At 39.4% G+C, this 24833-nt stretch overlaps 1 protein-coding gene across 2 annotated transcripts in view; it reads right to left on the bottom strand.

The window, feature by feature from the left end:
• Window positions 1-24833, bottom strand: part of TRAK1 (trafficking kinesin protein 1) — a 109447-nt gene that overhangs the window by 23055 nt on the left and 61559 nt on the right. For both annotated transcript variants that reach the window (XM_063325380.1, XM_063325382.1), the window contains 9 exons: window positions 17828-17904; window positions 14259-14375; window positions 7936-8036; window positions 7039-7147; window positions 5352-5430; window positions 4793-4923; window positions 4173-4247; window positions 2834-2971; window positions 1109-1185 (listed from right to left, as the gene is read on the bottom strand). In XM_063325380.1, the coding sequence (XP_063181450.1) occupies window positions 1109-1185; window positions 2834-2971; window positions 4173-4247; window positions 4793-4923; window positions 5352-5430; window positions 7039-7147; window positions 7936-8036; window positions 14259-14375; window positions 17828-17904 (904 nt within the window). The remainder of the gene's footprint in view (window positions 1-1108; window positions 1186-2833; window positions 2972-4172; window positions 4248-4792; window positions 4924-5351; window positions 5431-7038; window positions 7148-7935; window positions 8037-14258; window positions 14376-17827; window positions 17905-24833) is intronic.

Raw genomic sequence — 24833 nt, 5'->3', positions numbered from 1 at the left:
GTTCCAGTTAGCCCTGCTGAGTAAATTGATAAAACCAAATGAGCCATGAAACCAAAACAACGTACCCTTCTTTGGTACCTGCATAGCAATACAAAACACATTCTAAAGAAGTTAAACTATCCTTAGGTTAGATTACTCTGGAAGGACAAAAAGATCCTATAGGGTTTGAGCATGCTCACATCTTTCTGATCTTATATGTTTCTAATCAAAATTGCACTCTGTCAAAGTCTCATTTACAGTCCTTGGCTCCTGCTCAAAGAACGTTTAACTGATTTAACTTAAGTGGTTTAATGTGTCAAACTTTGTAAATAAACTTAGGTTTCTGGCAAGTGGCTACTGTACCTTCCCTGAGTGTCCTTTCTTTGTAAAGGTCAGGTCAAAACACATAAAAGCTCTAACAGACCCTCTAAATAGGATTAATTTGTTTCAAATTAACCAGTCCATGCATTGTACAAACAGGTGAGATAAACCTATTGGAGAATACGTGCAACTGACGTCGGTAAGGCTGTTTGTGCCAAGCTGTATCTATCCTTAGCTTTTGGACCATCACAAGTACTTAACTTGTTTCAAACCACTCTTGTTTAATTGAAGAGAACTTCAGCAAAATGGGTGCCAACTACTTTGCACAGGTGTAATGGGCACCACATTGTAAGTACCCAACCACTCTGGATCCCTTTCTGCACAGATGTTCACCCTGTAAAAACTGGATTAGATCAATAATTACCTGATAACTTCTGTTATAATGCCTGAAGAGAGAACCCAGGGGACTGAACTCATCCTTTAATCATTAAGTGAAGAAACCTAGCATGGTAACACACAAGAAAACCAACTTTTCTCATCCTCAGCACTCAAGAATGAGGCTAAAGAGTTCATAAAACAAGAGAAAACCTATATATAGGCATTTTCTTTTGGTAGTTTTAGCAGAGAATATAACCACCTCAATAACCAGACAATATATTTACCCTTCTCTCTATCAATCACACTCTGACAGAAATATTTCTTTCTAAAACCCTTAGCTCAGTTATTTCCTGTCTTTTCCTTTCTTATCAAATACTCATTAACTTCAGATATAATCAACCAATTAGGAACCAATTCTTTTCATGCGTACGCCAAGTCAGGAGAGTCAGGTTCATCTAAATGCAGTTCTTTCCTCATTGACCCTTCTATCTCTGCTGCCAAAGAATCCTGTTGAAAACAAGCACAAAAGAAAAACAAATATTAAAGTATTAATAGGTTGTCATTGCATAAAATAATTATTTAAATAAAATAAGTAATAACTAATAAGGTGTCATTCCAGAAAAAAAACCAAATACAGGTTTAACAACGAAAATTGACTGGAAAGCTGGAAGACTAATGAACATATCTAAGTCACTGATGAATTATGGTTTAGCTTCATACTGCTACAGTACTTAAAATCCAAGGACACGCAACACCAAGATCCTAAAAAAACCATCATGGGGAACAAAAGAATCCAGGCACACCAACTTGCCAGACTAAATTCCCTACTCCGTAACATGCTCCTTTCATGTACGAAGTTTTGCTTAATTTGTTTTCATTTAAAACAAACAGAAAACACTCTTCCCTTTCACAACATTACCCGCTCACCCACAAAAAAGACACGGTTCTTGGCATAAAGCATTATACACCTCCCCTATAGGGTTAAAGGTGACAGGCTCTCAGTTCTCCACTGCTGGTCAGTAAATTTTACTGCCTAAACGTAACTAAGTGCAGGGTCTAAGTGTCAAACGTTCACAAACCTAAATGGCTTCTGGTCCCATGATTCAGCATTTGACAAACATTTTTGTACAAAATGCATAAACCTATCTCAGCTTGTATTTGTGCAAGTACAACTCTTTTATTATTAAATGTCTGCACTTTAAATTGGTCTGTGTTCAGACTCAGAAGGGAACACAAAAAGGGAAGCTAAGCCTTTGTCGACAATTTACTTCTTGTGAGCACAAATATCATCTGTGTTCTTCCTCAGCAGTTAAGGTGAGACATGGCTAAAAATAATGAGGGCCAGATTCTGCTGCTAGATTACATTAATGTAACTCAAAAAAAACTTCACTGATACCATTGCCCTCAGAAGTAATGGAATTATTCCAGAGATACACAGGCAAGCAGAGCCAGGTACTGACCTTACCTAGACGTTCTTATCCGCTCTTTTTTTCTCATTTGGTTGAGGGTACTGCCTATTCCCCATGCTTTAAATTTACAATGCCATAACCAAATGAAACTAGATAAACAAAGTTGGTAAGACCAGTGACACTGCCACAATTGATGTTGCCGTAATACATATTAGCAACAAGCGTTCTTTTAATGAACAACGGAATTTTCAGTGATGCTAAAACAAGAATATATGTGTAACCTATTCACGTACTGAAGGTATATCATAAGCAACTAGAAGGATGCCATGTCCAGAAACCTTTAGTTATGTTATCAGGAAGTTACACCACCAATGATATTGAAGAAATGCAGGAAAGTCCTACTGAAAATCAGCCACCACAGTTCAGGAGATGCATAAAAAAGATGTATAGAATAGTGTAACAATCTATGAATGCTACCCATGATTCACAGCATAAGCAAAGCCAGCTGCAGGTTGTGTAGTATACTGCAGCAAAACCAAGTACCTGCATAGGACCACTGTTTCAGAACCAGGTATGCAAAATTGATCACTCAGGTATCCTTTAACACTATATAAATACACATTTCACCCATGCTCATGGCTGGCCTAGCATCCTACCCCTGAGGCTGTAAGTCAGATGCAAACACATTTCCTTTGGTTGGTTGTTTTCTGGTTTGTGCATTTTTTTTTTTTCTTAAATCTGCTTACCATAGGGAAGAGACCGAGAGAGTGGTACCGACGTGATATGGCGTTTGGCATCGTCTTGTTCCTAAGGTTTTTCAGCTCTTCTTGAGCCTCATGAAGCATTTCCATGCACTCTGCATACTTGTCTTCCAGCTCCCGCAACTGTAACATACAGAAAACAGTCCAAGACCTTTTGGGCTGCACTATCATCACAGAAAGACTGCAAATTCTTACCATGCTGGTAAAAGATAATGGTGTAGGGAAGAATATCCCACTTCAAAGGAAAAGAACTCCAAAGAGTGAGTATCACTGAAAATAATAGATAACATGGATTAGTAACAAAAGGGCTGCACGGGAGGAACTGCTTGCTCCATTTCCTATCCTGTGCATCTCCATGAAGCCACTATCAAGGAGAAGATACAGAGCTAAAAGTATCTTTAGTCTGAACAGGTGTAGTGCCTAATTACTGCCATGATGACCACAGTGGCAAACAGCACAGGAAAAGGATAAGGTATTTCACAGCGTTCCAAAAAACTTAGGAATTTAAAACCAAGACTTACATACATACATATATATACATATAACCTCTGACAGCCCAAGACCATGACTTATTTTCAGTCTGACTTTCTCAGGGAGCACATCTTATCACTCTGTCTGCAGATATCTGTGTACCCTCATAGTTTTTGAGTTCATCGGCCATTTCAACCAAGTTTGGCAAAGGCATAGAAGTCTGAAATACCACACTCCTACAAGTTTCATAAAAATAAACTACTTGGCATAGAAACAGACATCCTGTTAATGTCTTTCCCAACAACATGATGGAGAAGCATGATCTCAATCTTTACGAAGCAGCACAGATACAACCAGGCTTATCAGCAGGAAAAGTTTCTATGGGCATTCCCACCTTTTACACCAAGTATTTCAAATGCAAGACACATCATAAGGGTAATTAAGCTTTATTCATTCTATTTTGACCATTTTGATCAGGTGAATGTAGTACCCAGAAGACAGACAGCAATCCTAGACTGTCTTCCGTTTATTTGTTGAACAAATACAGCACAAATGACTCTTCCATGTTATCTCACTATTCAAAATAGGCTTAAACTACGAGCCTAGAAAAGTAAACTTCTAAAGGGGTTCCTATATAGCCCATAAGCCTCAGTTTTTCAAAATGTGTGACAGTTGAAGGAGAAAAGAACAGGAAGGAAAAGGTTTTAAACTCTACCAGGAACATAAACGTTCCTTCATTCCATATACATAGGCAAAATTATTTAATACTTCTGAACTGGCTAAAACTCCCATGGTAAACTGAACAGCCATTGCCGTAGTACTAAATTGTTGTAATGTTAAGTAATGTACTAACCTCTGCTGTGAGCTGTCTCTGGGCATCTTTAGCTGCTCCCAAATGCTGGACAAGTTCTTCATTTTCAACAGCACACTAAAATATGCCAAGAAACGTTAGAAATACTGTGACAATTTGTCCTGTGATCATGTTCGTATCCTATGCTACGGGTAAATAGAAGGATTCTAACTTTTCTCAGGACCCTCTCTGCAGCAATATTAGTCCACACATGTTAGTTTTAAAACATTTAAACAACATTTTAAAATGTTAACACAAGAACACCCAGCATCAGTCTGTGTACTGCTAAATGATCCCCCAAGACCATAAAACCAATGAGTATGTGCCCACTGAAATACTTGTACTGACATTCTTGTCTTACCAAAGTCACTCAGCTCAGTGCAGAATTTCACATCTAATATTTAAAATAAATGTAACTATTGTATTTGATAACTCATATATGCATCTTTTGATAAATTGATGCTTTCTAGCAAAGTATGCTAGATATTAAACGTCAAACAAGGTCACCCAGATAACAAGAGTGTAAAATTTCCTTTAGGCTCTAGTATACAAAGGATTATAACTTGTCTTCCAGACACAATAGTAGCAAATCAAAACAATAATCTTGCAACTGGATTCCTTACAGCTTTTGCCTTTTTCTGCAGATCGACTATCTGAGAGAGAAGATGGGTGATTTCTTCCTGCTGCCGGGCAGCATCTTCGGTTTTCTTTGCTAACTCTTCGGAGATATTGGCAATCTGGATGTTTGCATCCCCTTTAAGATAAGCAATTACAATTAACATTACAAACCCAAAAGCAGAAAAGTAAGCAGAAAGATGTTCTTTCGGAACACCACTTGATTCAGCAGAATCCTTCCCCAATACACAGCAATGTATTTTTGAAAAACAGCAGCAGGATGCAAAACCAGAAAGACACAAAGTTCTTGTGCAGCAAAGGAGACTGCACTTCCCCTTAACAATAACATTTTCTGTGCAAAACTATTTTGCAACTGAGAAAGATTTAGCTTACAGACGGAATTTTCTGCTGTGAAATTTCAACCAGAAATTTTCTCCTCCCCACCATTTATATAAGGAAAATAAGCGCCACAGAAAAACCATGACTGACTGATCTGACTCAGTTGTCTTTTTTTTCTTTTTTAAACTGAATAATCTCAATGAGAAGGGAAAAGAAATAAGGACATACTTAGCTCTTTTACGCAGTCATTAACAAGTTGTTGTTCTTTCTCTTCGTAAGTAATTGTTTCAGTCTTCAGCTGACAGGCCTATTCAAGAAATCCACATCAAATATGCTACATTAGCACATTTGTTCTTTGCCAGTCTGTTGCTGCATTTCCATCTGCTTCAGAAAGACAAGCTTTTCTAATCACTCCAGGAAGACAGCGAGAAACTACAGTTTTTGCCTGCCCTCCCTCATGTTCTAGAAAAAGGGGCCAGGTGAACATTCAGCAGAGACATTCTCAGCATGGAGAAACGTGTATCATTATCACCACATCCCCACTAGATGGCACTTGAGTATTTTGCACTTGAAATAAAAAAAAGCCCTGAACATTCTAAAGACTGGTATGCAGATCTTGATCTGGTCACCTGAACAAAGCTAGGTATCATCACAAAGTAAATACTTGGTTTAAATAACCAAATTAAGCATCCAAGTATTTAAAAAACATTTGAAAAGCTCTGGCTGGCACTGTAACCATATATCCCGCATAAAACCTTAGCGCTACCTCCTGCCTTCCTTTGTCTTTTCCGTTCCAATTCTAGGAGTGCCAAGAAGAGCACAGCTACACCCAGCTGGTTCTGTCTGGCACCACCTCGGTGGGTCCATAACCTATTCCCAATGCTGAGGGCAGGCAGACACCCACGGGCTGCATCTGTAGAGATATGCGTAGCTCGGAGGTTTCAGGTTCGGCTCCATGCTGTGCCTCGCTGCCACAAACTGCATCTCTCTGGAAGGGATGTCAGTGGTACATCAGAAGAACTGATGGCAATGTCCGTCTCGGTTCTAACCCTACCTTCATTATTCTCAAACTATCTACTGCTCATTTTCCTTGCACAACCTCTCAATGAAGCGTACAGCATTCTCCATTACACAGTGTCTTGTCCAAAGATGTGACACTACCTATTTGCAATGGTTCCTGCATTTGCAGTAGAAAATGGCAATGATGCTGTTTTCCTACATTCATTCTTAGCTCAAAAGTATTTCTTCTGCTATACTCTGCTTGCAAAATGGCAACACGCTCCCAAAGTTTAAAAGTTGCATTGAAAATTAATATAAAATTATTCGTATGATATTCAATTATTAAGTGTTATCTCTGAAGGACAGGGAACAGTAAATAAACATTTAAAAACTGTGTTGTCTGTGAAACAAACAGAATGTTGTCAGAAATAAAAGGCAAGAAAAACACATTCAACTTAAAATACCACCAGCCTGACTTGAAACACAAATTGAAGATATTTAATGCAAATTTAGGCTGGCAATTTTTATTGTGACAAACACTGAATTTGTACCAGAGAGATCATGCCAGCTTACAAACTTCTGATCTGCAGCTCAAGTCGCCCATATCTACCTGGTCAGCTCTTTAACACCTGTTTCAAAACGCAGTTTTGGCCTCCAAAACCTGCCCACACTCCTGCACATTCTTTTGGCAAGGAAGCTGCTTTGCATGTAGCTTCATGTAAGCTTCCATGTTTCAGCCTTTCCTTCATTTAGAAGCATTAAGGATGGTGATTAAACAACTACAAAGAAATGTGTCATGTGGAATTATATACTCTTATTTAGACTCTCTCGACTTTTAATACACGCTTCTCAATACCTGTGTTACAGCATTCAAATGAATAACTGTATTAACAAAACACAAAGGGAGCAATTTCACCTCAGATCTAAGCACAACATTCTCCTCTTCAAGGTCCTTGAGCTTCTTTTGAAGAGAATCCAAATGAAAGTAGTTCTGGACGGAGGAGGAAGATTCATTCCTCTTCAGCCTTGTAATGAAAACAAGAGTTTTAACTTGTTTTTACCTGTATTAGGGCCAATCTCACAGGAGAACAGACTGAACAGAGGTCTCAAAAACAGTCAGAGCCCCATGAAATACAGCTTTTTTCATGCCAGTATGTTTGGGCACCAATGTATTTGCAGTGATTTTTTAAAAAAAGAACATTTTTTTAAATTTATTATTCTCCATGCTTCCTATGGAAAAGTTATTCAGCCAACACTATGAGAAAGGAAACCAAGTTACTACAGGGAGCAACCCAACAGCTTCCTGATTAACACTGCACATACTTCACCACAACGCAGCCATAGCTCTGCGAGCAAGGGCAGACAGCCCCTCGGAGCCTGCGATGCCATTCAGCCAGCTAATTGCCTGGAACCCACACAATAATCCATGCTTTATTTCTTGCCTTCTGCTCTAGAATTTTTCACGGTACTCTTGGGTCCGTCAAGCACAAAGGTCACACACGCAGCATGTTCTAGCACGGTGTGCAAAGGTAGGTGGTGTAGTGGGGTACTGCAAATGTCTGCCTCACCACCACAGTGACCTAGCTCCTGTGAAAGTCATGGTGCTCCGTCAGCAGCCTCCCTATGTACTTTCCCCTCCTGACTCTTGTTGGCACCAGTCTAGCCAGCTGGTGCCATGAACCAAGTTCAGAGTCCAATTTATAGTTCCAGCCAGTAAAGAGATCATTTTACTACTTTTCAAAGCTATCAAATTGTCCAAACTACCCCTGTTGAGTACCAGATGAAGGTTCAATGTTGTAGATTGATAACTTACGGGGTGGAACAGACAGACTCCGGCTCACTTTCTTCAGCAGCACTGGTATAGAACTGTAGCAGCTCATCTTTCATGGAGAGCTCATGCCGCAACTGAGAAACCTGCACAAAGATGCCGCTTGCAGATCAGTAAGTTGCTTTTCTAGGCGCATCCTTAAGTAAACCCACTATAAATCAGTCATTCATCCTCCAAGCATCACCTTCTGACTAAATCAAGAGGCCAAGACTGGAACAGACTAGAACCAGTTCTTTTATTTCTTAGAAAGAATGAAAAGGGTACCTTTTAAATAATCTATTAAATGCTATTTTTTGGAAGTTCAAAAATGCAATTATTCACTGCTATTAGACATGTTTCTCTTTCACCTTCTTTCAGATGAGCAATCCTGATTCACTATTGCATTAGCGTAGATTCATATCCACAGAAACAGATAATCGCCATGGTACTGCAGGAAATTAATGTGGCACAATCAAGTCAAATATCACTTTCTTATCTATTTTACGCGATAACTGTCACCATCTGGCTTGGATACAGACCTTGCAGACCTCAGATATAGACATTTCTTCCTCACCAAAAGACTTTAGATAAAATTACTCAAGTGGATGTGTAGTAAGGTTGCATTTGGGACTCGACTACCTATTGAACTGCAGAATGCAACCACACAGTGGCAGGCTGCCGTTCTGAGGTTGCTGCAATGGTGGAAGCTGCAGTCAGTTTCTGGGTGTAATCTGGGCTTTTGATGACTCTGAAACATAAGTCTAGTAAAGTAGTATGTGGGAGTCCCATAATCAGTACACACATGTATCAAAAATGAACAAAACAGCAAAATTTGGTGGTTAAGAGACCCTGAAATAGTGAGCTCCACAAACTTAATCTTGGTTAATTCATATTGTGATTCTCCAAGAAAAGAGTTAAAAGCCCAATTACACAGTAGCACTTACACCACTTCACAGCTGCAATTTAAGACCCCAACAGCAAGAGACTAATTTTTATTTTACTTGCATAGTTATAAATAGCGTAACTGATCAGAGAGATGTTCCCTTCCACTTGCACTGCAAGACCTGGCCTCCAGTTTGCACTTTCCAATGCACAAATTGCAAAGCACATTTGTTTTTATTAGACTTCTGCTTTTTTTATTGTAGGTATATTTATATTTGTAGTTATTACTGGCAAAAAAACGCAGAGAATATCAATAAAATAGATTTAAGATGCATTTTCATCAAACAAAAAGCAGACTCAATGCAATAAAGCACTTAAACTGTGCAGAATTTTAAGCAAAACAAGGTCATTTACTTTACTAAGGCTCTTCTTTATAGTCAGATGCGCTAAGGCACTAAGTCCTCCTGAGACATTAGTTCTAAAAAGAAAGGGAGAAAAAAAAGCCCCAACCAACTACATTTCAGAAAACCATGAAATAAAATCCATGCATTAATTTTGTGAGATTCACTTTCCTCATTTCAGGAAGAGCAAAAAGCTGAGCCAAAAACAACAATTTACTTCCCTCTAGCACATTATGTCTCAGCCTCTTTAAGCAGCAAGGATTCAGATACTGTCAGTGGGTGAGCACTAGATCATCTCCAGTTTTTGCTACACTTTTTTCTCTATGAATTAGAAGACTGAAGATCCTATTTTCACTGCCATTTCCAAGCATTCCAATTTTCCAAAGGAGGGTGAACAGCCAGAAAGGGTGACCTTTTATGGGAAAAGGACCAGAAGCAATGGGCACAAACCGAAACACAGGAGGTTCCCCCTGAACATCAGGAACAATTTTCTGATTGTGAGGGTGACCAAGCACTGGCACAGGTTGCCCAGAGAGGTTGTGGAGTCTCCATCCTTGGAGATATTCAAACACGGTCTGGACATGGGCCTGGGCAACTGGCTGTAGGTGGCCCTGTTTGAGCAGTGGGGTTCAGGCATGATGGCCTCCAGAGGTCACTTCCAACCTCAACCATGCCGTGAAACGCACCAAAAAACCCCAAACACACCACCTCTCTGCAGTCTGCCCCCACAACCCCCACAGGATGGAGGAAAGGATCAGAAGCACAAAAGCCAGAAAAACTCATGGGCTGAGATAATGATAATTTAATAAGTAAAGCAAAGTTGCTTGTGTAAGCAAAGCAAAATAAGGAATTATTCATTATTTTCTATCAGCAGGCAGACATTCAGCCACTTCGTGGAAGGTAGGGCCTTAGCACACACAATGGTTACTTGTGAAGACATACACCATAATCATGAATGTCCCAGCTTCTTCCTCCCTTCCCTGAGCTTTTACTGTTGAGCGTAACAACATAAGGTATAGAATATCCCTTTGGTCAGTTCAGATCAGCTATCCTAGCTGTGCCCCCCCCGCCAACATCTTGCACAGATGGGGCCAGAAGGAGGAGAGGGGAGAAAGAAAGAAAGAAAAAAAAAACAGAAAAAAAAAAGGAAAAAAAAAAAAAAAGAGTGTCCTGATGCTGTGCAACCACTGATCAGCAATAGTCAAAACACTGGTTGTTACTAACACCATTTTAGTCACAAATCCAAAACACAGCACCGTACAGCCTGCCATAAAGAATATTAGCTCCATCCCAACCAGACCCGCTACACATTTTTACATTGCAAACCACAAGATTCGTTTTATGAAGAGAAAGGACCTCTTCTACGTTTTCACAAGCCACTACACATGCACCCTTTGGAGCAAACACTACCACACTACCCCTGCACAACGTATTGTTACCAAGCAATAGGGACTGAGCCCTCATCCCACAGGGAAAAGGCCCATGAGCTGTCACCATGGTTGGTTCCCAAGACTTCATCTGTTCAAGCTTCTAAGTCACTCCATCGCCCTGAAAGCTTCATTCAGCTTCAGAACTATGTCATGAACTACCTTGGAAATAATTTAAGGCAGAAGATAAGAGGATCCTCATATAGAGCACAACTGTTTAGAAACATGAGACCTAGCTTGCAGGAACAATCCTTACTGAACCACGAATGACCGTTTTAGGAGTCCAGCTGATTGCTAACTGACAGCAGCTAAATGCTTAACAGGTTGGAATTACTCACTTAAAACAAAGACACCCAGTTACCAGTTACACTGTGTGTAAATAACATCCATGCAAGTACCAAGCCAACGTGCATTTCTGTCTTTCCAACATTACCTTCTGCTCTAATAGACCAAAACCAATGTACCCTTTTTTAAGCCACCATTCTAGATTATACTTTTCCTTTCCTCTCACTTTACACAGAACAAAATCAAACCTGGAAAAGACTTTAAAACCAGCTATCACCAAAAACCAAATGCTGATATGTGGCCTGAAACTAGAACAGCAGCACTGTATTACTCAGATGTCACCGCAGATTTGAGGTTTGAAGCTGCCTTTTTAGCTTCAGAAACACATGCCAAAAATCTGAAGTGGAAAAAGCAGCGTAAACTGTGAAATTTAGAAAGATTAGGAGAAGCTAAAACCTAATGACCTACTCCGTTTCAAACACAGTTCACATTGTGACGGTTTACATTGCTTTGATACCAAGCTCTAATTTCAAAGGAGGCAATATTAAATTGTAGGTAGCACCATCTCAGTGAGAAGGGACACATCTTGAGATTGGAACTGCAGCATTCTTACTGAACATGGCAATACAACAGCAGACAGACACACTGTACCTGTGAACTGCACTTCTGTTGCTGAAAAGGCAGACACCCGTCTCTCTAACCAAAACAACTTACACTTAAGGATGTCTCCTCAATATAATGCTTATGCTTTCAGTCTATAATTCTGGAACAGCAAGCTGAGACCAAAGTGTCCATGCATGCAGTACAGTATTTGCTTCGAGTGCACTCACCTTTTGTTCTCTAGTGCACTACAAGAAAAGTCTCAGTTCCATCAGTTTTTATTGAACATGACCACAGCCTAAACGTAAGCAGCACCTGACAATACAAACTCAAAATACAAACCCAAGAATCTAATGCATTTTGCACAGGTGTGTATTACTTTCATATGTACCTATGAATGCAGCACATTACAAGGACACAGGAAAAACTTGAGCTACTTAACAGGATGGTCAGTAGATTTTGTCAGGACAAGTTTGGTAGGTCAGAGACATAAAGCTAAATTATTCATGCCATGACACATATTCCAAGAAAACCTTAACATTATACCACACACCAGAAAAAAAAAGTCTATATATTACAGAAAGCACAGAACCCCCAGAAAAAAAAATTTTAGGCAGTTTTTACAGAATTTTAAAAGTACCAATTCAATTCTCTTATCTTACACCTTGCCCTTAGAGACAGTTGTCTTAGTTACCATTCTAGTCAAATACTCAATATTCAGCATTAATGGAAGATCTGAAACCTACTAAGGAAAGATTTTCAACATACAAAAGTGTCATGACTTTAAAGTCTGATGAGCTCTGCCTCAAAAGCATCCGTTTCTGAAGGAGTCAGAATGACAACACGAAAAATGGGTGTTGATAGAACATATGACCCAGCATATCAAGCCACCTGGTAAGAAGCTTATTTCTGGTGGCACTTCTCCCAGTGCTGCTCCTGACTCCCTCTAAATAAAAACAGACCTGTCAGAGGCAGTCCATCCCCGGCTTCCCATTTTCCTCAATCAAACCTTCCATTCTGGATGTATGGTACGAATGTGCTGCCCTGCCCAGTCAGTATGCATGTGCCTAGTAAATGCCATGTTGACCAATGCACAAATAAATTGGTCTGCCACATGATGGGACTCCGGCAGCAAACAACAGCACTCCTCTGGGACATAAGAGAATTAGTTTTCCTTGCCAAAATGGGCAGGCCACACCAAAGGATATTATTTCTATGTGTGTGCTTCAACACCATTTATCGCACAACTGGGATCCCTCCATCCATGCTTTATTTACCAGTCCATCTTGGATACAATTCAACATCTTGCAGCCCTGGGCAGTTTTATTAACAGCCTTTTTTTTTTAAAAGTTTTTAATCTACTATAGTTCATTGTTCTCCTGCTCGCCTGGCAACTGTGAGATTTCTCTCTCTCTTGCTCAAAGCTACATATGGACGAGATTCAAACTAAGGTCACTGTCCCAGAATAAAAGAAACAATATTTGCCTCCAGCTCCGTTAGTTAAGTCAGTAGAGTTTAGTGACACTTTCAATACAGATAAAAAGCTCTTTTAAAGCACCCTGTACAGTTCCATCCAAGATACATGCATCAAGAATCTGCCAGTTCTTATAGCATCCAACTCCTCATTCAGAGGAATACAGATAAGAAATAGCAACCATATAAATACTTGATTAAAAATTCAATGGTAGGTGGAAAACAAGGTGTTACTTGAAACAATGTAAGTTTTCAGGTATGTTTTATAGAGCATACCAATTCAGAAAACACATGGACCACCATATTATATTCTAAACATGTTCATCAAATGTCTAAAACATTATTACTGCAGTCAAACTGAGATAAATCTGAGTAAGTACTGCAGCAGGATACCGACCCATGCTTCAACAGATTATAGTATGGTTCCCTGGAAATAAATACAGCAAAATCACAAGAACCTGTAAGATTTTAGTAATCTAGATAGAAGGTAGCAAGTCTCAACCTATAACCATTTGCTTCCTAACATTGACAAGTTCATACATTCAGAGCATACTGAAAAAGGCAGAATGCGCAAGAGCTCAGTGGGCACGCGCCCCGGAAATCTCCATAAATACAAAAAGTGATTTCCCTTATATGTGATACTTATATCACATTCAGTTTAAGAAGCAAAGGAAAGCACTCCCAGAATTCAAATGCTATGTTCTAAGAGCCAAAATTCAGCTCAGGTATGAATAGAAAAGCATTTGCGAAAAAGCAATTAAACATCAGTTGGAGAGGAATAAACAACTGAGGACTGAGAAAGATTCAGGGGAGAAACAAGAAGAAGAAAGAGCTGCACACAAAGGGAGGCAGGAGAAGGGAAAGAGTGATGAGTGGGTTAATCAAAACAGAGGGGAATTATGCATAAAGCAGGGGAACACGGACGAAACAGATAGAAGAAAACAGCGGGTGCAGCGACTCAAGACTAAAAGAGCAGCTGGTTTCTGAGGAAAATGAAATCTGAGGCAGAGCAAAATTCAATGGCTTGAGGCTGTTTGTTTTTTTTCCTCAAATCACCTGATCTGAGCCAACAGGTCAAATTACTTTTTGGGTCACATTTCTGAAAGTGTACATGCTATAAAAATGGCTGACCGAACTGCAGCAACACAGATTGACCAGCTATGGAAACGATGCCCAAGAAAATTAAGTACGGACAAGGTGAAGCTAGAAGGAAAATTCTCCCCACCACTGCAGAAACAGCACTAAGGTGTAAAAATCTTACCTCTTCCCTGATGTGTTCTACTTGCTCCTCCAGGAAGTCATTTCTTTCTGTCAGTGATTTATTCTTCTTTAAGAGTGACTGGCCAATCCGAGCAGCTAATTCTAAGTCCCGTTCTTTCTGTGAAGCATTAAGAAAAGAAAGCCAATTTCAAATTTTTTATTCATCAAAAGATCAGAGGGAGGGTAAAATTGTCATGAAAGGGAAAGAACAAGTACTTGAACAATAAAGAGACTTCCTCCTTCTGTGAGGGTTTGTTTGGTTGGGGTTTTTTTGCTAGTTTTCTTTATTTATTCCTGCTTATGTTATACCCATATTATTCAGAAAAGACTCACCCACACAGAGTTATTGAACCATACACAGGAAAGCACAGCTTCAAGGTCTAATGTAAAACAACGCAAGTAAAACCAGACCTGGTTCTCTATTACAGCTTTGTTTGAGAAACTACTGAGGGAAACTATTCCATCACCTTGTTATACCATCTGCAGAATGCAATCACAGAACTTTAGAGGTTACATTTTAAAGAATTTTAAAGCAGCACAGTAAAAACAGCAACAAACTTAGGCATTTCAAAGCATTCTTCAGTTTCCACTTGCTCTACCTTGAAATAAAAGGCAGTAAGCTGTGCAGGAGCAGAAGCCAATTCCACCACAATGAACGTTCAGCTCTTACATTCTTGGTGTACATAGATCCATTAGTGCTTTCATATAAAAACAAGTCTTATCCCTTTCCTTTTTGCAGGTGCCCAAATCTACATTAAGTCATTACTTTCATGCCATGCTTGCTCCCTTCTTCCCCCCCCTGTGTGCACAGAACTGGAAATAACTGATCTAGACAGTTCACCACATGCACCAATAAAACCTAGGAGCTTATCCTCTTGATGACATGTGCCTATATATGTCTCAGCTTCTGCAAAGGCCGAGACACCGGGTTGTAATCCACCTGCGACAGGATGATTACCTGCTCAAAACTTCGCACCATTCATTAAGCATGTCTATTTATCATTTTCTTATTCAATTACTAGATCTTTACAATAGTGGAGAACATGGTGCTAAGGTTAACACCCCCGCTTACTTTTAGTTCAGCACCAATTGAAAGAAGAGTTTTCTCCATGTTTGAGGCTTATTTACCACCCCGACAGCCATCCAGATTGTATGACTAAAAGCTACCTTGTGTCATGTATACATTAATGACAAAGCCTACAAAACCCACAGCTAACGACCACATGGATTTGAAGTCAATGAATTTGAATGAAGAGGCTTTCACAGTGGAAACAAAGGCAGTTATGTAATAATCAGTAAATAAAAAGAGAGGTTATTGATCACTGCTATACCTACAAATAGCATTTTCCAAATGGTTTCTGAAGGTCAGGCTGATATTTGCATTGAAAGCTACCGGCATTATCTAGTCATAAAATCTTTATATAATCTTATGTTCAATCTTTCAGAACAATAGGTTCCACAAAGTTATCAAAAAAATGTTTGGTTTACGTATTGAGCCAACTTATTGTTTAGTAAATTGGCTCACTTCATAAATACGAAGTGGAAAAAAAGCCATACTGCTGCAGCTTTGACTCCAGAAAGGAAGAGCTACTAGCAGCAAGGTTTCTAACCTCAAAGTTGAGGAATGTAAGCGTATTTCCAGGCTCTTTAATTAACCTCCCTAGACTTCCTACACAGTTTTTAGCAATTCAGCTCTAAACCTCAGTTTGGGGTCAGGTCTCTTACTCATAGTGATAAGGAACTGATGCATTACAGCAATATGCAAGAAAATACTGAAGCCAGACACATTTACACTATTATTGGAAAGGGATGAGAAAGCAGGTTCACAGAGGAAGCTGGCTCCTATTCTTATCACGCACCCAGGCAGGTCTGGTGTCACTCGCTTCGCTTAGTTTCAGGGCAATAGGCACAGATTTTCTAAATATCTGGATGCGTGTTTTTTTGAGATCTTCTCTTTCCTGTCTCCCTCTCTGCCCCAAAATGCTACATCTTTCACCCTGCCAACTTTGTAATACATTCATTTGAAGCTCGCCAACAAGAAGGACAGACAAGGAGTAGCTTTTGGGGTTGTTTTTCGCTTGTGTGTGTGAAGGTTGCAGGAGTTAGACCTTATATCTGTTTGCAGAAGTTAATCTCTTGTGATAACCATCATTTGGAGAACAGAGAAAGGAGCTGTAAGTGCATGTCTGCCTAGGTAAAGAGAGATAAATAAAACAAAAAAGCTCAGTGAAAGTGTTTTATTAAAGGTTCATCTATTACACATTTCCCCATTTTTCCTTTGCTATCATCCAGGCAGGGAGGTACACAGAAGCTTTCAAACATTGGCTCAGCAAGTCCTTCTAGCATTGCTCCCATGAGTGTGATTTCTGGATCTATAGACATTTGGCTACACGGACTCAGGGGAGGAAACAGTTTGGCAGAATGCTGCATCGTTACTAGAAGGAGCCATGGAAACAAATGCAAGTAAATCTCAGCCAAACAAGACAAAGGGAACAGGACACAAACAGGTAACAGACTGTACAAGTTAATGGATTATTCCAGGACAAGCCTTTTAGGTAAAGCATCGGTTTTAACTCGTATTTCATAGAAAGTTGTTTAAGAGTTCAGCTTAAAGCACAAAATGCAGGACTTTGTACTGAAGTCAGATGCATCTAGCATAGGTGGGAGATGTGAGCATTCCCATGCTTGTTTCCTTGCGAAATTAAGAGGAAGAACAGACCACCCCATGTATCTTGGTTAGACAGACCCCATTTTTGACATTGCTATTGCAATAAGCAAGCAAATAAATATGAAGGACTAAATTACACTCAGCCATGAACTAATTCAATTGTAACAGTTGTCACCTGAAAAACTCTTCATAAACATTATTTGGAAAAATCATTGCTCAAGCTTACTACAGAAAAGCAGCTAATCTCATTCAACAAATGTCTCATATTTACTGAACATAAGACAATTGCTTTTTTACCATATCTTGAGTGCCAAAGATTACAGTAATGACAATTTATGTATTAATGGTATTAAAATAAAATATCCCAAACGAACCAACCAAAGAAAAAGCAAAGAAGAAAAGGCTTGGAGACAAACCGAGTATTAGATATTTTCCAATTTTATGTCTATGCACTTCTCTCAAAAGATGTTATTTAAGATAGTAATCACGAATACAAGACTATTTGTGAACTACTTTTTTAAAAAATTTTAAAAGATAATAAATTAATCAGTAAGATATTATGAGCTTTACATGTACTGTAAAAATATGTGTAATTTTAGGATGATTCCCACCCCCTGCATTCGTTATGGCAAATATTTGGCCAAGAGCAAGTTAAATGAAGTTAAATGGCCTCAAACGAAAACTAAGCACAAGTAATGAATCTATATGACTGAGGTAAACAAATTACCTCTCCCTAGAAAGAATATTTACCTTACCAATGTAATAAAGTGTACAAACACTCAGAGTACTTATTCCTCCTCATTTGAGGACAGTCTACCAACGGTCTTTAGAAGTGGTATGCTATAATTTCTGTACTACTTTCTCATACTGTGTATGGGTCCTTAAAGAGATGTAATACTTGCCTCTTCAAGAAGACGTGTAACAGCATCTATATCATTGTATGTTTTAGTCATCTGGCCCACTCTTTCAGCACATAAAACTGCGAGGAAATAAAATAAAACAAAACATTAATCATATTGGCAATACTATTAGGGAAAAAACATCCTTTAAAGAGTTAAGGTTTGCATATGTTTTCATCTTAAAACTACTTATGTATACTCTTGGGTAAGTATATAAAAAGTCAAAAAAATAAATATCAAAGCTTCAAGTTAAACTGAGAATACAAGTGTTTCTCTTCTGCAATGAGTATTTGTTTTTGTCAATGGCAGAGCAAACCGTTAAAATGTTCAAATTTTCTCCTCTGAAGAGGTATGTCTTGAGCTTATGAAAAAAATAATCAAGAAGAGTGAAAACAGATGTTCTTAGATCCATAATTAGGATTCTATCATGTCACCTAGTCATTGTATTACGTGTAGCAGAATTACTCCGTGAACAGGCAACTCCAATACTGTTAGTAACACCATTCAACAGAAATGTACTGTGTCATATTAAGTTGTTAAGAACTGGGTTCTATGGTATGAGACAGCAAAGTAAATACAAAATGCATGCAAAATAATAAATGATTCTCATAATACCCAGACCACACCATGGTGACCACAGTATCACTCATAAAAAATATTTACTTAGACAGTATGAGATGATTAATCACTAAGGCGGAACCAGGAGTCTTGTTAGATCGAAGAAAGTATGTGGAAGTTTAGTCTACCACTACAGATGATCCTTTAAAAAGTTACACTGATTTATCTAGAAGTCTGCGAGTTTTCTAAAAATCCACCAACAACCTGAGGAAACAGCCCTTTCTTCTCTGTCCTTATATTCTTTTTGTATTCAGCTACACCTATTCCTCAAACTCCGCAATTCTGGAAAAGAGGGATTGTTAATGAAGTTGAGTTGATGATATGGACTATTGGTTATCAGGCTGCTGTAGCACAAATTGTTCTTCAGGGGATTTACCCTTGACAATGTCAGTTAAAGCTCAGTCTGACAAATTGGCTAACGTTGCTCTAGCGCGCATTAAGGCGGGGGCGGGGGGGGAAGAGACAGATAAGGCCTAATAAAATTTAAATTTAAAACACAACAAAAAAAAATAAAAACACCAAAGAAAAAGTGTATTGAGTGCAGTAACATTGCCAGGAGACTGCTTGTCACCCTAAGGAAACGACAGTACCCAATCTATAAATATACAATCTACATATAAATAAATATACAGGTGATCAGTACTAAGGCACATTAATAATACACCAAGTAGAACAGTACTTCAGCATCTGTTGGAATATTGGAGGGTTCCACAGCTAAACATCAGAACTTCATGCTTGAACTACAGCAAGAAATACAATTTGTTTCTGTTTATTTGCCTGTTTTTTATTTGCTATTTTTGAGCATATTGAGTGACATCGGTAGTTCCAGTGGACTCAAAAAATGCCATTCAAAAGTATTAAAAAGATAATTACCCTTATCCAAATAATTGAGTCTGAAAGTGGTAACAGTAAAAAGTTTAAGCTTCAAAGTAGTAATTTCACAAAAATTACATAGCAAATATAAAGAATAACTATACCACTGCATCTGTAAGATACAAGCTATATTAGTCAAAAGCAGACTAATCAGGATTCCACAGAAAATCAGATTCCACAGATGGTGTCATGTCCAGAAGACTATTCACAATTAAAAAAAAAAAATTATCACCACTGTAAACCGAATTTTTTTTAAACATAGTAAGTTCATAACTCATGCAGTAAAACATCTATCAGAAACCCTGATGCCAGCAGTTTATTTTCCAAAACAACTGTACACTAAATAGTTCCCTTGGCTACAACATTCCCTTGCTACTATAAAATAATGTTTGAGATTGTCATTAGCAAGCTCGTTTTAACTCTGTACCTAGCACTAGTAATCACCACTGATTATGACTATGGCAACCTCACACCATCCTAATTCAGGTGAATGTATAACCTTCCTAACATCCAAGCTGATAAAAAGACGGTGCTCCCACAGACAGAATAAAGTCACTCAGCTGGGAGAAAGAGTGATAAAGGTTGATTCGTGTGGCTGCCCAATTTGCTATTCCTTCAGAACTTGCCATTTTATCTTTAACGCAGAAGGGTAACACTATAGACTTATCACAACAAACTTATTACTAGCAAAGAATTAGCGACCTCATCACCAATAGCTTTTATATCTCAAAATTTCCATCAGACTTCTGTTGGTCACTGTTAAAACAGGTGCCTTAATACAGAACTCTGCCAACATGGAAGGGTTTCAAAACAGAAATTATTATCTCATGCACCCCCTTCAACGTCCAAGTGGAAACAAACAATAGACTGCATATAACAAAATGCCTCCTCCGGCCAACCACCTCCTATCGGCACTCAACCTGCAACACAGCAGAAGCACAGAGCTACTAACTGAATGGAAAGCTTCCCTTTTAGAAGAAGGGCAAACTTGCAAAGAGGTGGTGCTCTCCATCCCTCAGAAGCCAAAGCTGGTGGGGAAGAGAAGGTGAAAAGTGAGGTGAGGGAAAGCAATTCAGAAGAAACATTTCAAAAACTCAGCGTCTCAGTATGCAGTTAGTCAGCCTCCACAGATTACAAGATTTGGTCAACTGCTACGGTGGCAATTTTGATTTCCTTGGTGTCCAAAAAGACTACCAAGTGAAAAAGACACACTATTTTGAATGATAATTTTAAGCTCTGATTAGGGCGGGGGGAGGTGACACATGACAAAAAAAAAAAACCAAACCAAACACCACAAACTCCACAGCTCTAATGGATTCTGCATAGCAGGTTTCTAGACTGCTGGAGGTTCTGATGAATATGAGAGCTTCATAATGCTACCATAAAGATAAAGCAAGAGTAAATGAAGGTCAACACTCTGTAACACAAAACCTACAGTGCCCCTTTACTGACCTTTTTGCTCACTTGCAAATCAGTAGTATTTTTGCTTGAGGGTGAAAGGAAGCGCAGTGTCTAAATGGATGGATGCATGCAAATATTCAAATCAAATACACTTTGCACCTCTCAGTTTACGGACAAGGCTGTTAGACAATAAAGAAAAAAAGAATAAATTAAACAAAAAATTGTCTACAAGCAAGTGGAGGGACCATAGAATTCCAGAAACGCAGAGCTAGAAAATGTGATTTGGTAACTGCTTTGAAACAAATGTCACAAATCCAAGACAGGAAACGAAGAACAGAGAAAGCTTCTATCACATTATTTCCATGACAGCATTAAATACATGCTACCAGGGACGTATCTGAGGTTCAAAGTATTTGGGCTTTTTAAAAGCCAAACACACAAATGGACAAATGCTACACAGATCAAGTATTTCCTCTGCCTTAAAGTACCTAGCACCACCTCCATACCCTCTTAAAGCTTGCAAATTTTTAGGTACCCGCATTCCTGTGTTTCCCTAAGTGAGTACAGCTGAAAGGTTGTACTCTGCATTTATTTCTCATCATCTATTTAATGCAGCATCTTACTGGAAGCTTCTTTCAAGCTCTGAACTCCACAAGCTGAAGATGCTCAGGGAGAAGGGAGGAACGTACCTACCTTCCTGGATTGCTCCCTGAAAGTCACACAGCCATCTAGCACGCTGCTTAGAGGAAAAGTGTGTTTCTGGGAACAGGAAACAGCCACGGAAGGGAAGCAGAGCAAGAATACCACTACTGGAAGCTGCTGCAATGAGACACCACCCACCAAACAGGGGATTCAGATGGAAGAAAAAAAGAAGAAAAAAAAAATAACCACAAGAGCTAGCAGTCACAGATATCCTCAGCCCCTGCTCCCTGCATCCCTCCTTGAGGCATACCCCCTCTTCATTTTTGAGACCTATCAATCACGGACAAATTAAAGAACTAAAAGAGAGCAGCCATGGCTGTAGAGGAAATCCCAGCTCCCCACTGCTCCTCTTCTCATGTATTTACAACTACTGGGAAACAAAAGGGAAATAAGATGTTATGGTAAAGTTTCACTTTTGGCGCAGATAATAATGACATATAATTATAATTATCGAGTCTAACAGGGAAGGCCCTAGTGCATAGGGATTTCCCTATTACCATAGCTTATTTCCTCGGAAACTACATCAGGATAAGGGAATACTGTTCGGGGAGAACAGATCTCTGGCAATTTTAATACTGATGCTCCTTGTTGTCCAGGTGGCAGCAGAGGACAAACTTACTGCTTTTTTTTTTTGCATAACAGTTCCCTACTCAACGCCTTTAACCATGGCAAGGCCCACTATATTCTTGATTGGTCACGAGAAGCCCTGCCTTGCAAATGGCTTCTGTCTCCCTCCCTTCTCAGAGGCTTCTGCTCAGGGCTCTCCCTAAACACTGACGTATGATACAGCGGCAAGTTCATTGCATCCTAAATACTAAACACCGAGGGACCAGCCACCCTCCTTACTGCTGGATGCCCCTTGGCAAACACAAGCAGTCAGAGCCCCTGGCAGACTCGGACTTCTCAACTCACGTTGGTTTCATTTCTGAAAGGCTATTTTTGCACTCCAAGAATAAAGCACTTGCTCTAGAACCGAAGCTGTGATTTTTAGCCACCGATAGTTATCCTCTGGCACTGGTTACTGCGAGCACTACATCGACTTGAGCCAAGCACATGAGGAATTCTGAAACTGTGCCATACAACCTATTCAAATAAACTCAGGAAAATTATACCTAAAATGTGCCATCAGCTCTGTTACTGACCCAGACTAGAACGATTTTACATGTTTAAAGGTAAACATGGTAGCTTCTCCTCCACTAAAGAGAAGGTTTTGGAAGACCTGGCTAAACTGGGGCAGAGGCTTCAGGGTGTCACATTTAAAACGGCCCCGAGAGAACAGGTTCACTTAAAGAGCTTAAGAATTTTTTTCAAGCTCCTGTGACAGAACTCTCTTAAAATGTGCTTTGAGGCACGACTTGCTATAAGCCCAAATTTTAACGCAACACGCCAGCAGTTCCTCCAGCCTACCCCCGGCTCCCCAGCACAGGAGCGGGTGGAACACTCCAGAAGGCAAACAGGGAGTTCAGCGGGTGGCTGCGACTCCGGCGAGAGGGATAAAGAGCGGTCACAGTGCGCCAACTGCTCCACAGCTGTCAAGTCACACCGTGGGCGAGCTCCATGGAGGAGTCTGGAAGAACACAATGTAGCGAGTGATAAACACTCACTCAGCAAGCACATATTACTGCCATTAAAGTTAACTACTGTAAGTTCAATAGACAATGCCAATAGATTCTTTTTTTTTTCTTTTTTTTTTTTTTTTTTAAACTGTTACAGCCTAGTTTACTGTGATTTCAAGGGCGTAGTTTGCAAATTAGTCTTTTAATATTAAGGTGCAGTTACTGATTCTTCTAGAAGAAGAGATTTTATCTTGCCTTTTAAGCTATGGTTTGGAGAGTGTTTGTTTACTGCCATTTCTCTCATACAGTACTCAAATAGCTTAGTATATCCCAAATTAAAGCCACACATAAAAACCTATGTTATTACTTAATCTCAGGTTTGGGAAAACACTCCACCGTTATTTCTTTTCTAAAGCTTAATGCCCAAACACTCAGGCTGGTAGCCATTTCAAAGTACTTTCTCTAAGCAGGGCATAGAGAAACAAATAGACAAACAGGGCATAGACTGCGACAAATTTTCTTGTGGTGAATGAAGAACCAGGTTAAAGGAAATTTAAAAAAGAGCATCACACGCTTATTCCTTCTGTTAGCACAAACACAGATCAAATGTGGTAACTTCTAAAACACAACCACAAAGCAAAACTAAGGAGATAAGGAAAAACACCTGGAAAGGACCAAAGGCTTGACTTTATTGTCATCTCCATGTTTGGACCCCACAACTTTACATCATCATAGTGCACACACCATTTAGTGATAGAGTTCAGCATAGCTCTTCTGTTAAAACTTTTCTTGCAGGATTTTCGATTCCCAGTCATTGAATTACTGTCTTGACATTCCCCTCCATCCATTTCTTCTCAAGAAATGTCTGGACTGCAGTCCTTGCAACTAATAAATGAGCGTAGGGCTTAAATCAGGCATCTAGACTGTAAATCTTTCAAAAATCCAAAAATGAAGTCACAAGCCTGTATTAAAAGCCACACATTGTCAGATGTCTCCCTCTCTTAAATACGGTATCTTTTCCTATTCCAACCCCAGGAGGGATTGGCTGCGCCAAAGCTTTCAAGAATTACTAGTCTCCATTTTTCTTTGCTTTAGTGTTTGAAGATTCCAGAGCCCTTGTACAGCCTCCAGTCTGGTCAATGTCTTTGTAGGATAAACCAGGTATTTTTCATTTTCTGTAAGTCAGACCCTTGGAGTGCCTGAACTTGAGATTTTAACAGTGATCACGAGCCTTTTTTTTCTTTTTTAAATTAAACTTGGGCTAGATTTTTAGCCTGCATTTACCCAATACTTTAGAAAAGGAGGATATTTCATCTGTTACATTAGTAAACTGAAATAGTAATGAATGGCTGCCACCACAGGTCCTAACCAGGTAAAAGTCTTTTCCTGTCCTACCCACATCAGCAAGAATGAAAACACAGACCAGTTTTAGAATTAGCTGACCCAACAAATCACTAACCAAAGAAAACTGACAAGCTGTCCCTTTATAGCTCAGGTTTTATTATCAACAAAAACTGAATAGTCACTATCAACAGATATCCCTGCACAAAGTTTCACTGCAGTCATCTCAAAGACCAGCTCATCAAACGATGAGTAAATATGTTGCTATCAGGAAAATTTACAACTCCAAAGCAAAGCACTGACTCTCTGACTGTTCTGCCTAGACCTTTACGAAGGTGCCTCCCCTACTCAAGAGAACCGACTCTGTAACGCCGCCAAGTGTACTGTTTGTTCTGTGACAGAGGCTCTAGAAACAGGACTGAGGGCAGTCACGGGATCTAAGTGTCAGGACAGGGAAAAACCTCACTACAACAAAAACCAAAACAACCGTGTAAATAACAGACAAGTAGTAAGGACAC

This window comes from Chroicocephalus ridibundus, chromosome 2 (assembly GCF_963924245.1).
Source record: "Chroicocephalus ridibundus chromosome 2, bChrRid1.1, whole genome shotgun sequence".
NCBI lineage: Eukaryota > Metazoa > Chordata > Aves > Charadriiformes > Laridae > Chroicocephalus > Chroicocephalus ridibundus.
This window is presented reverse-complemented; position numbering and strand designations above follow the sequence as displayed.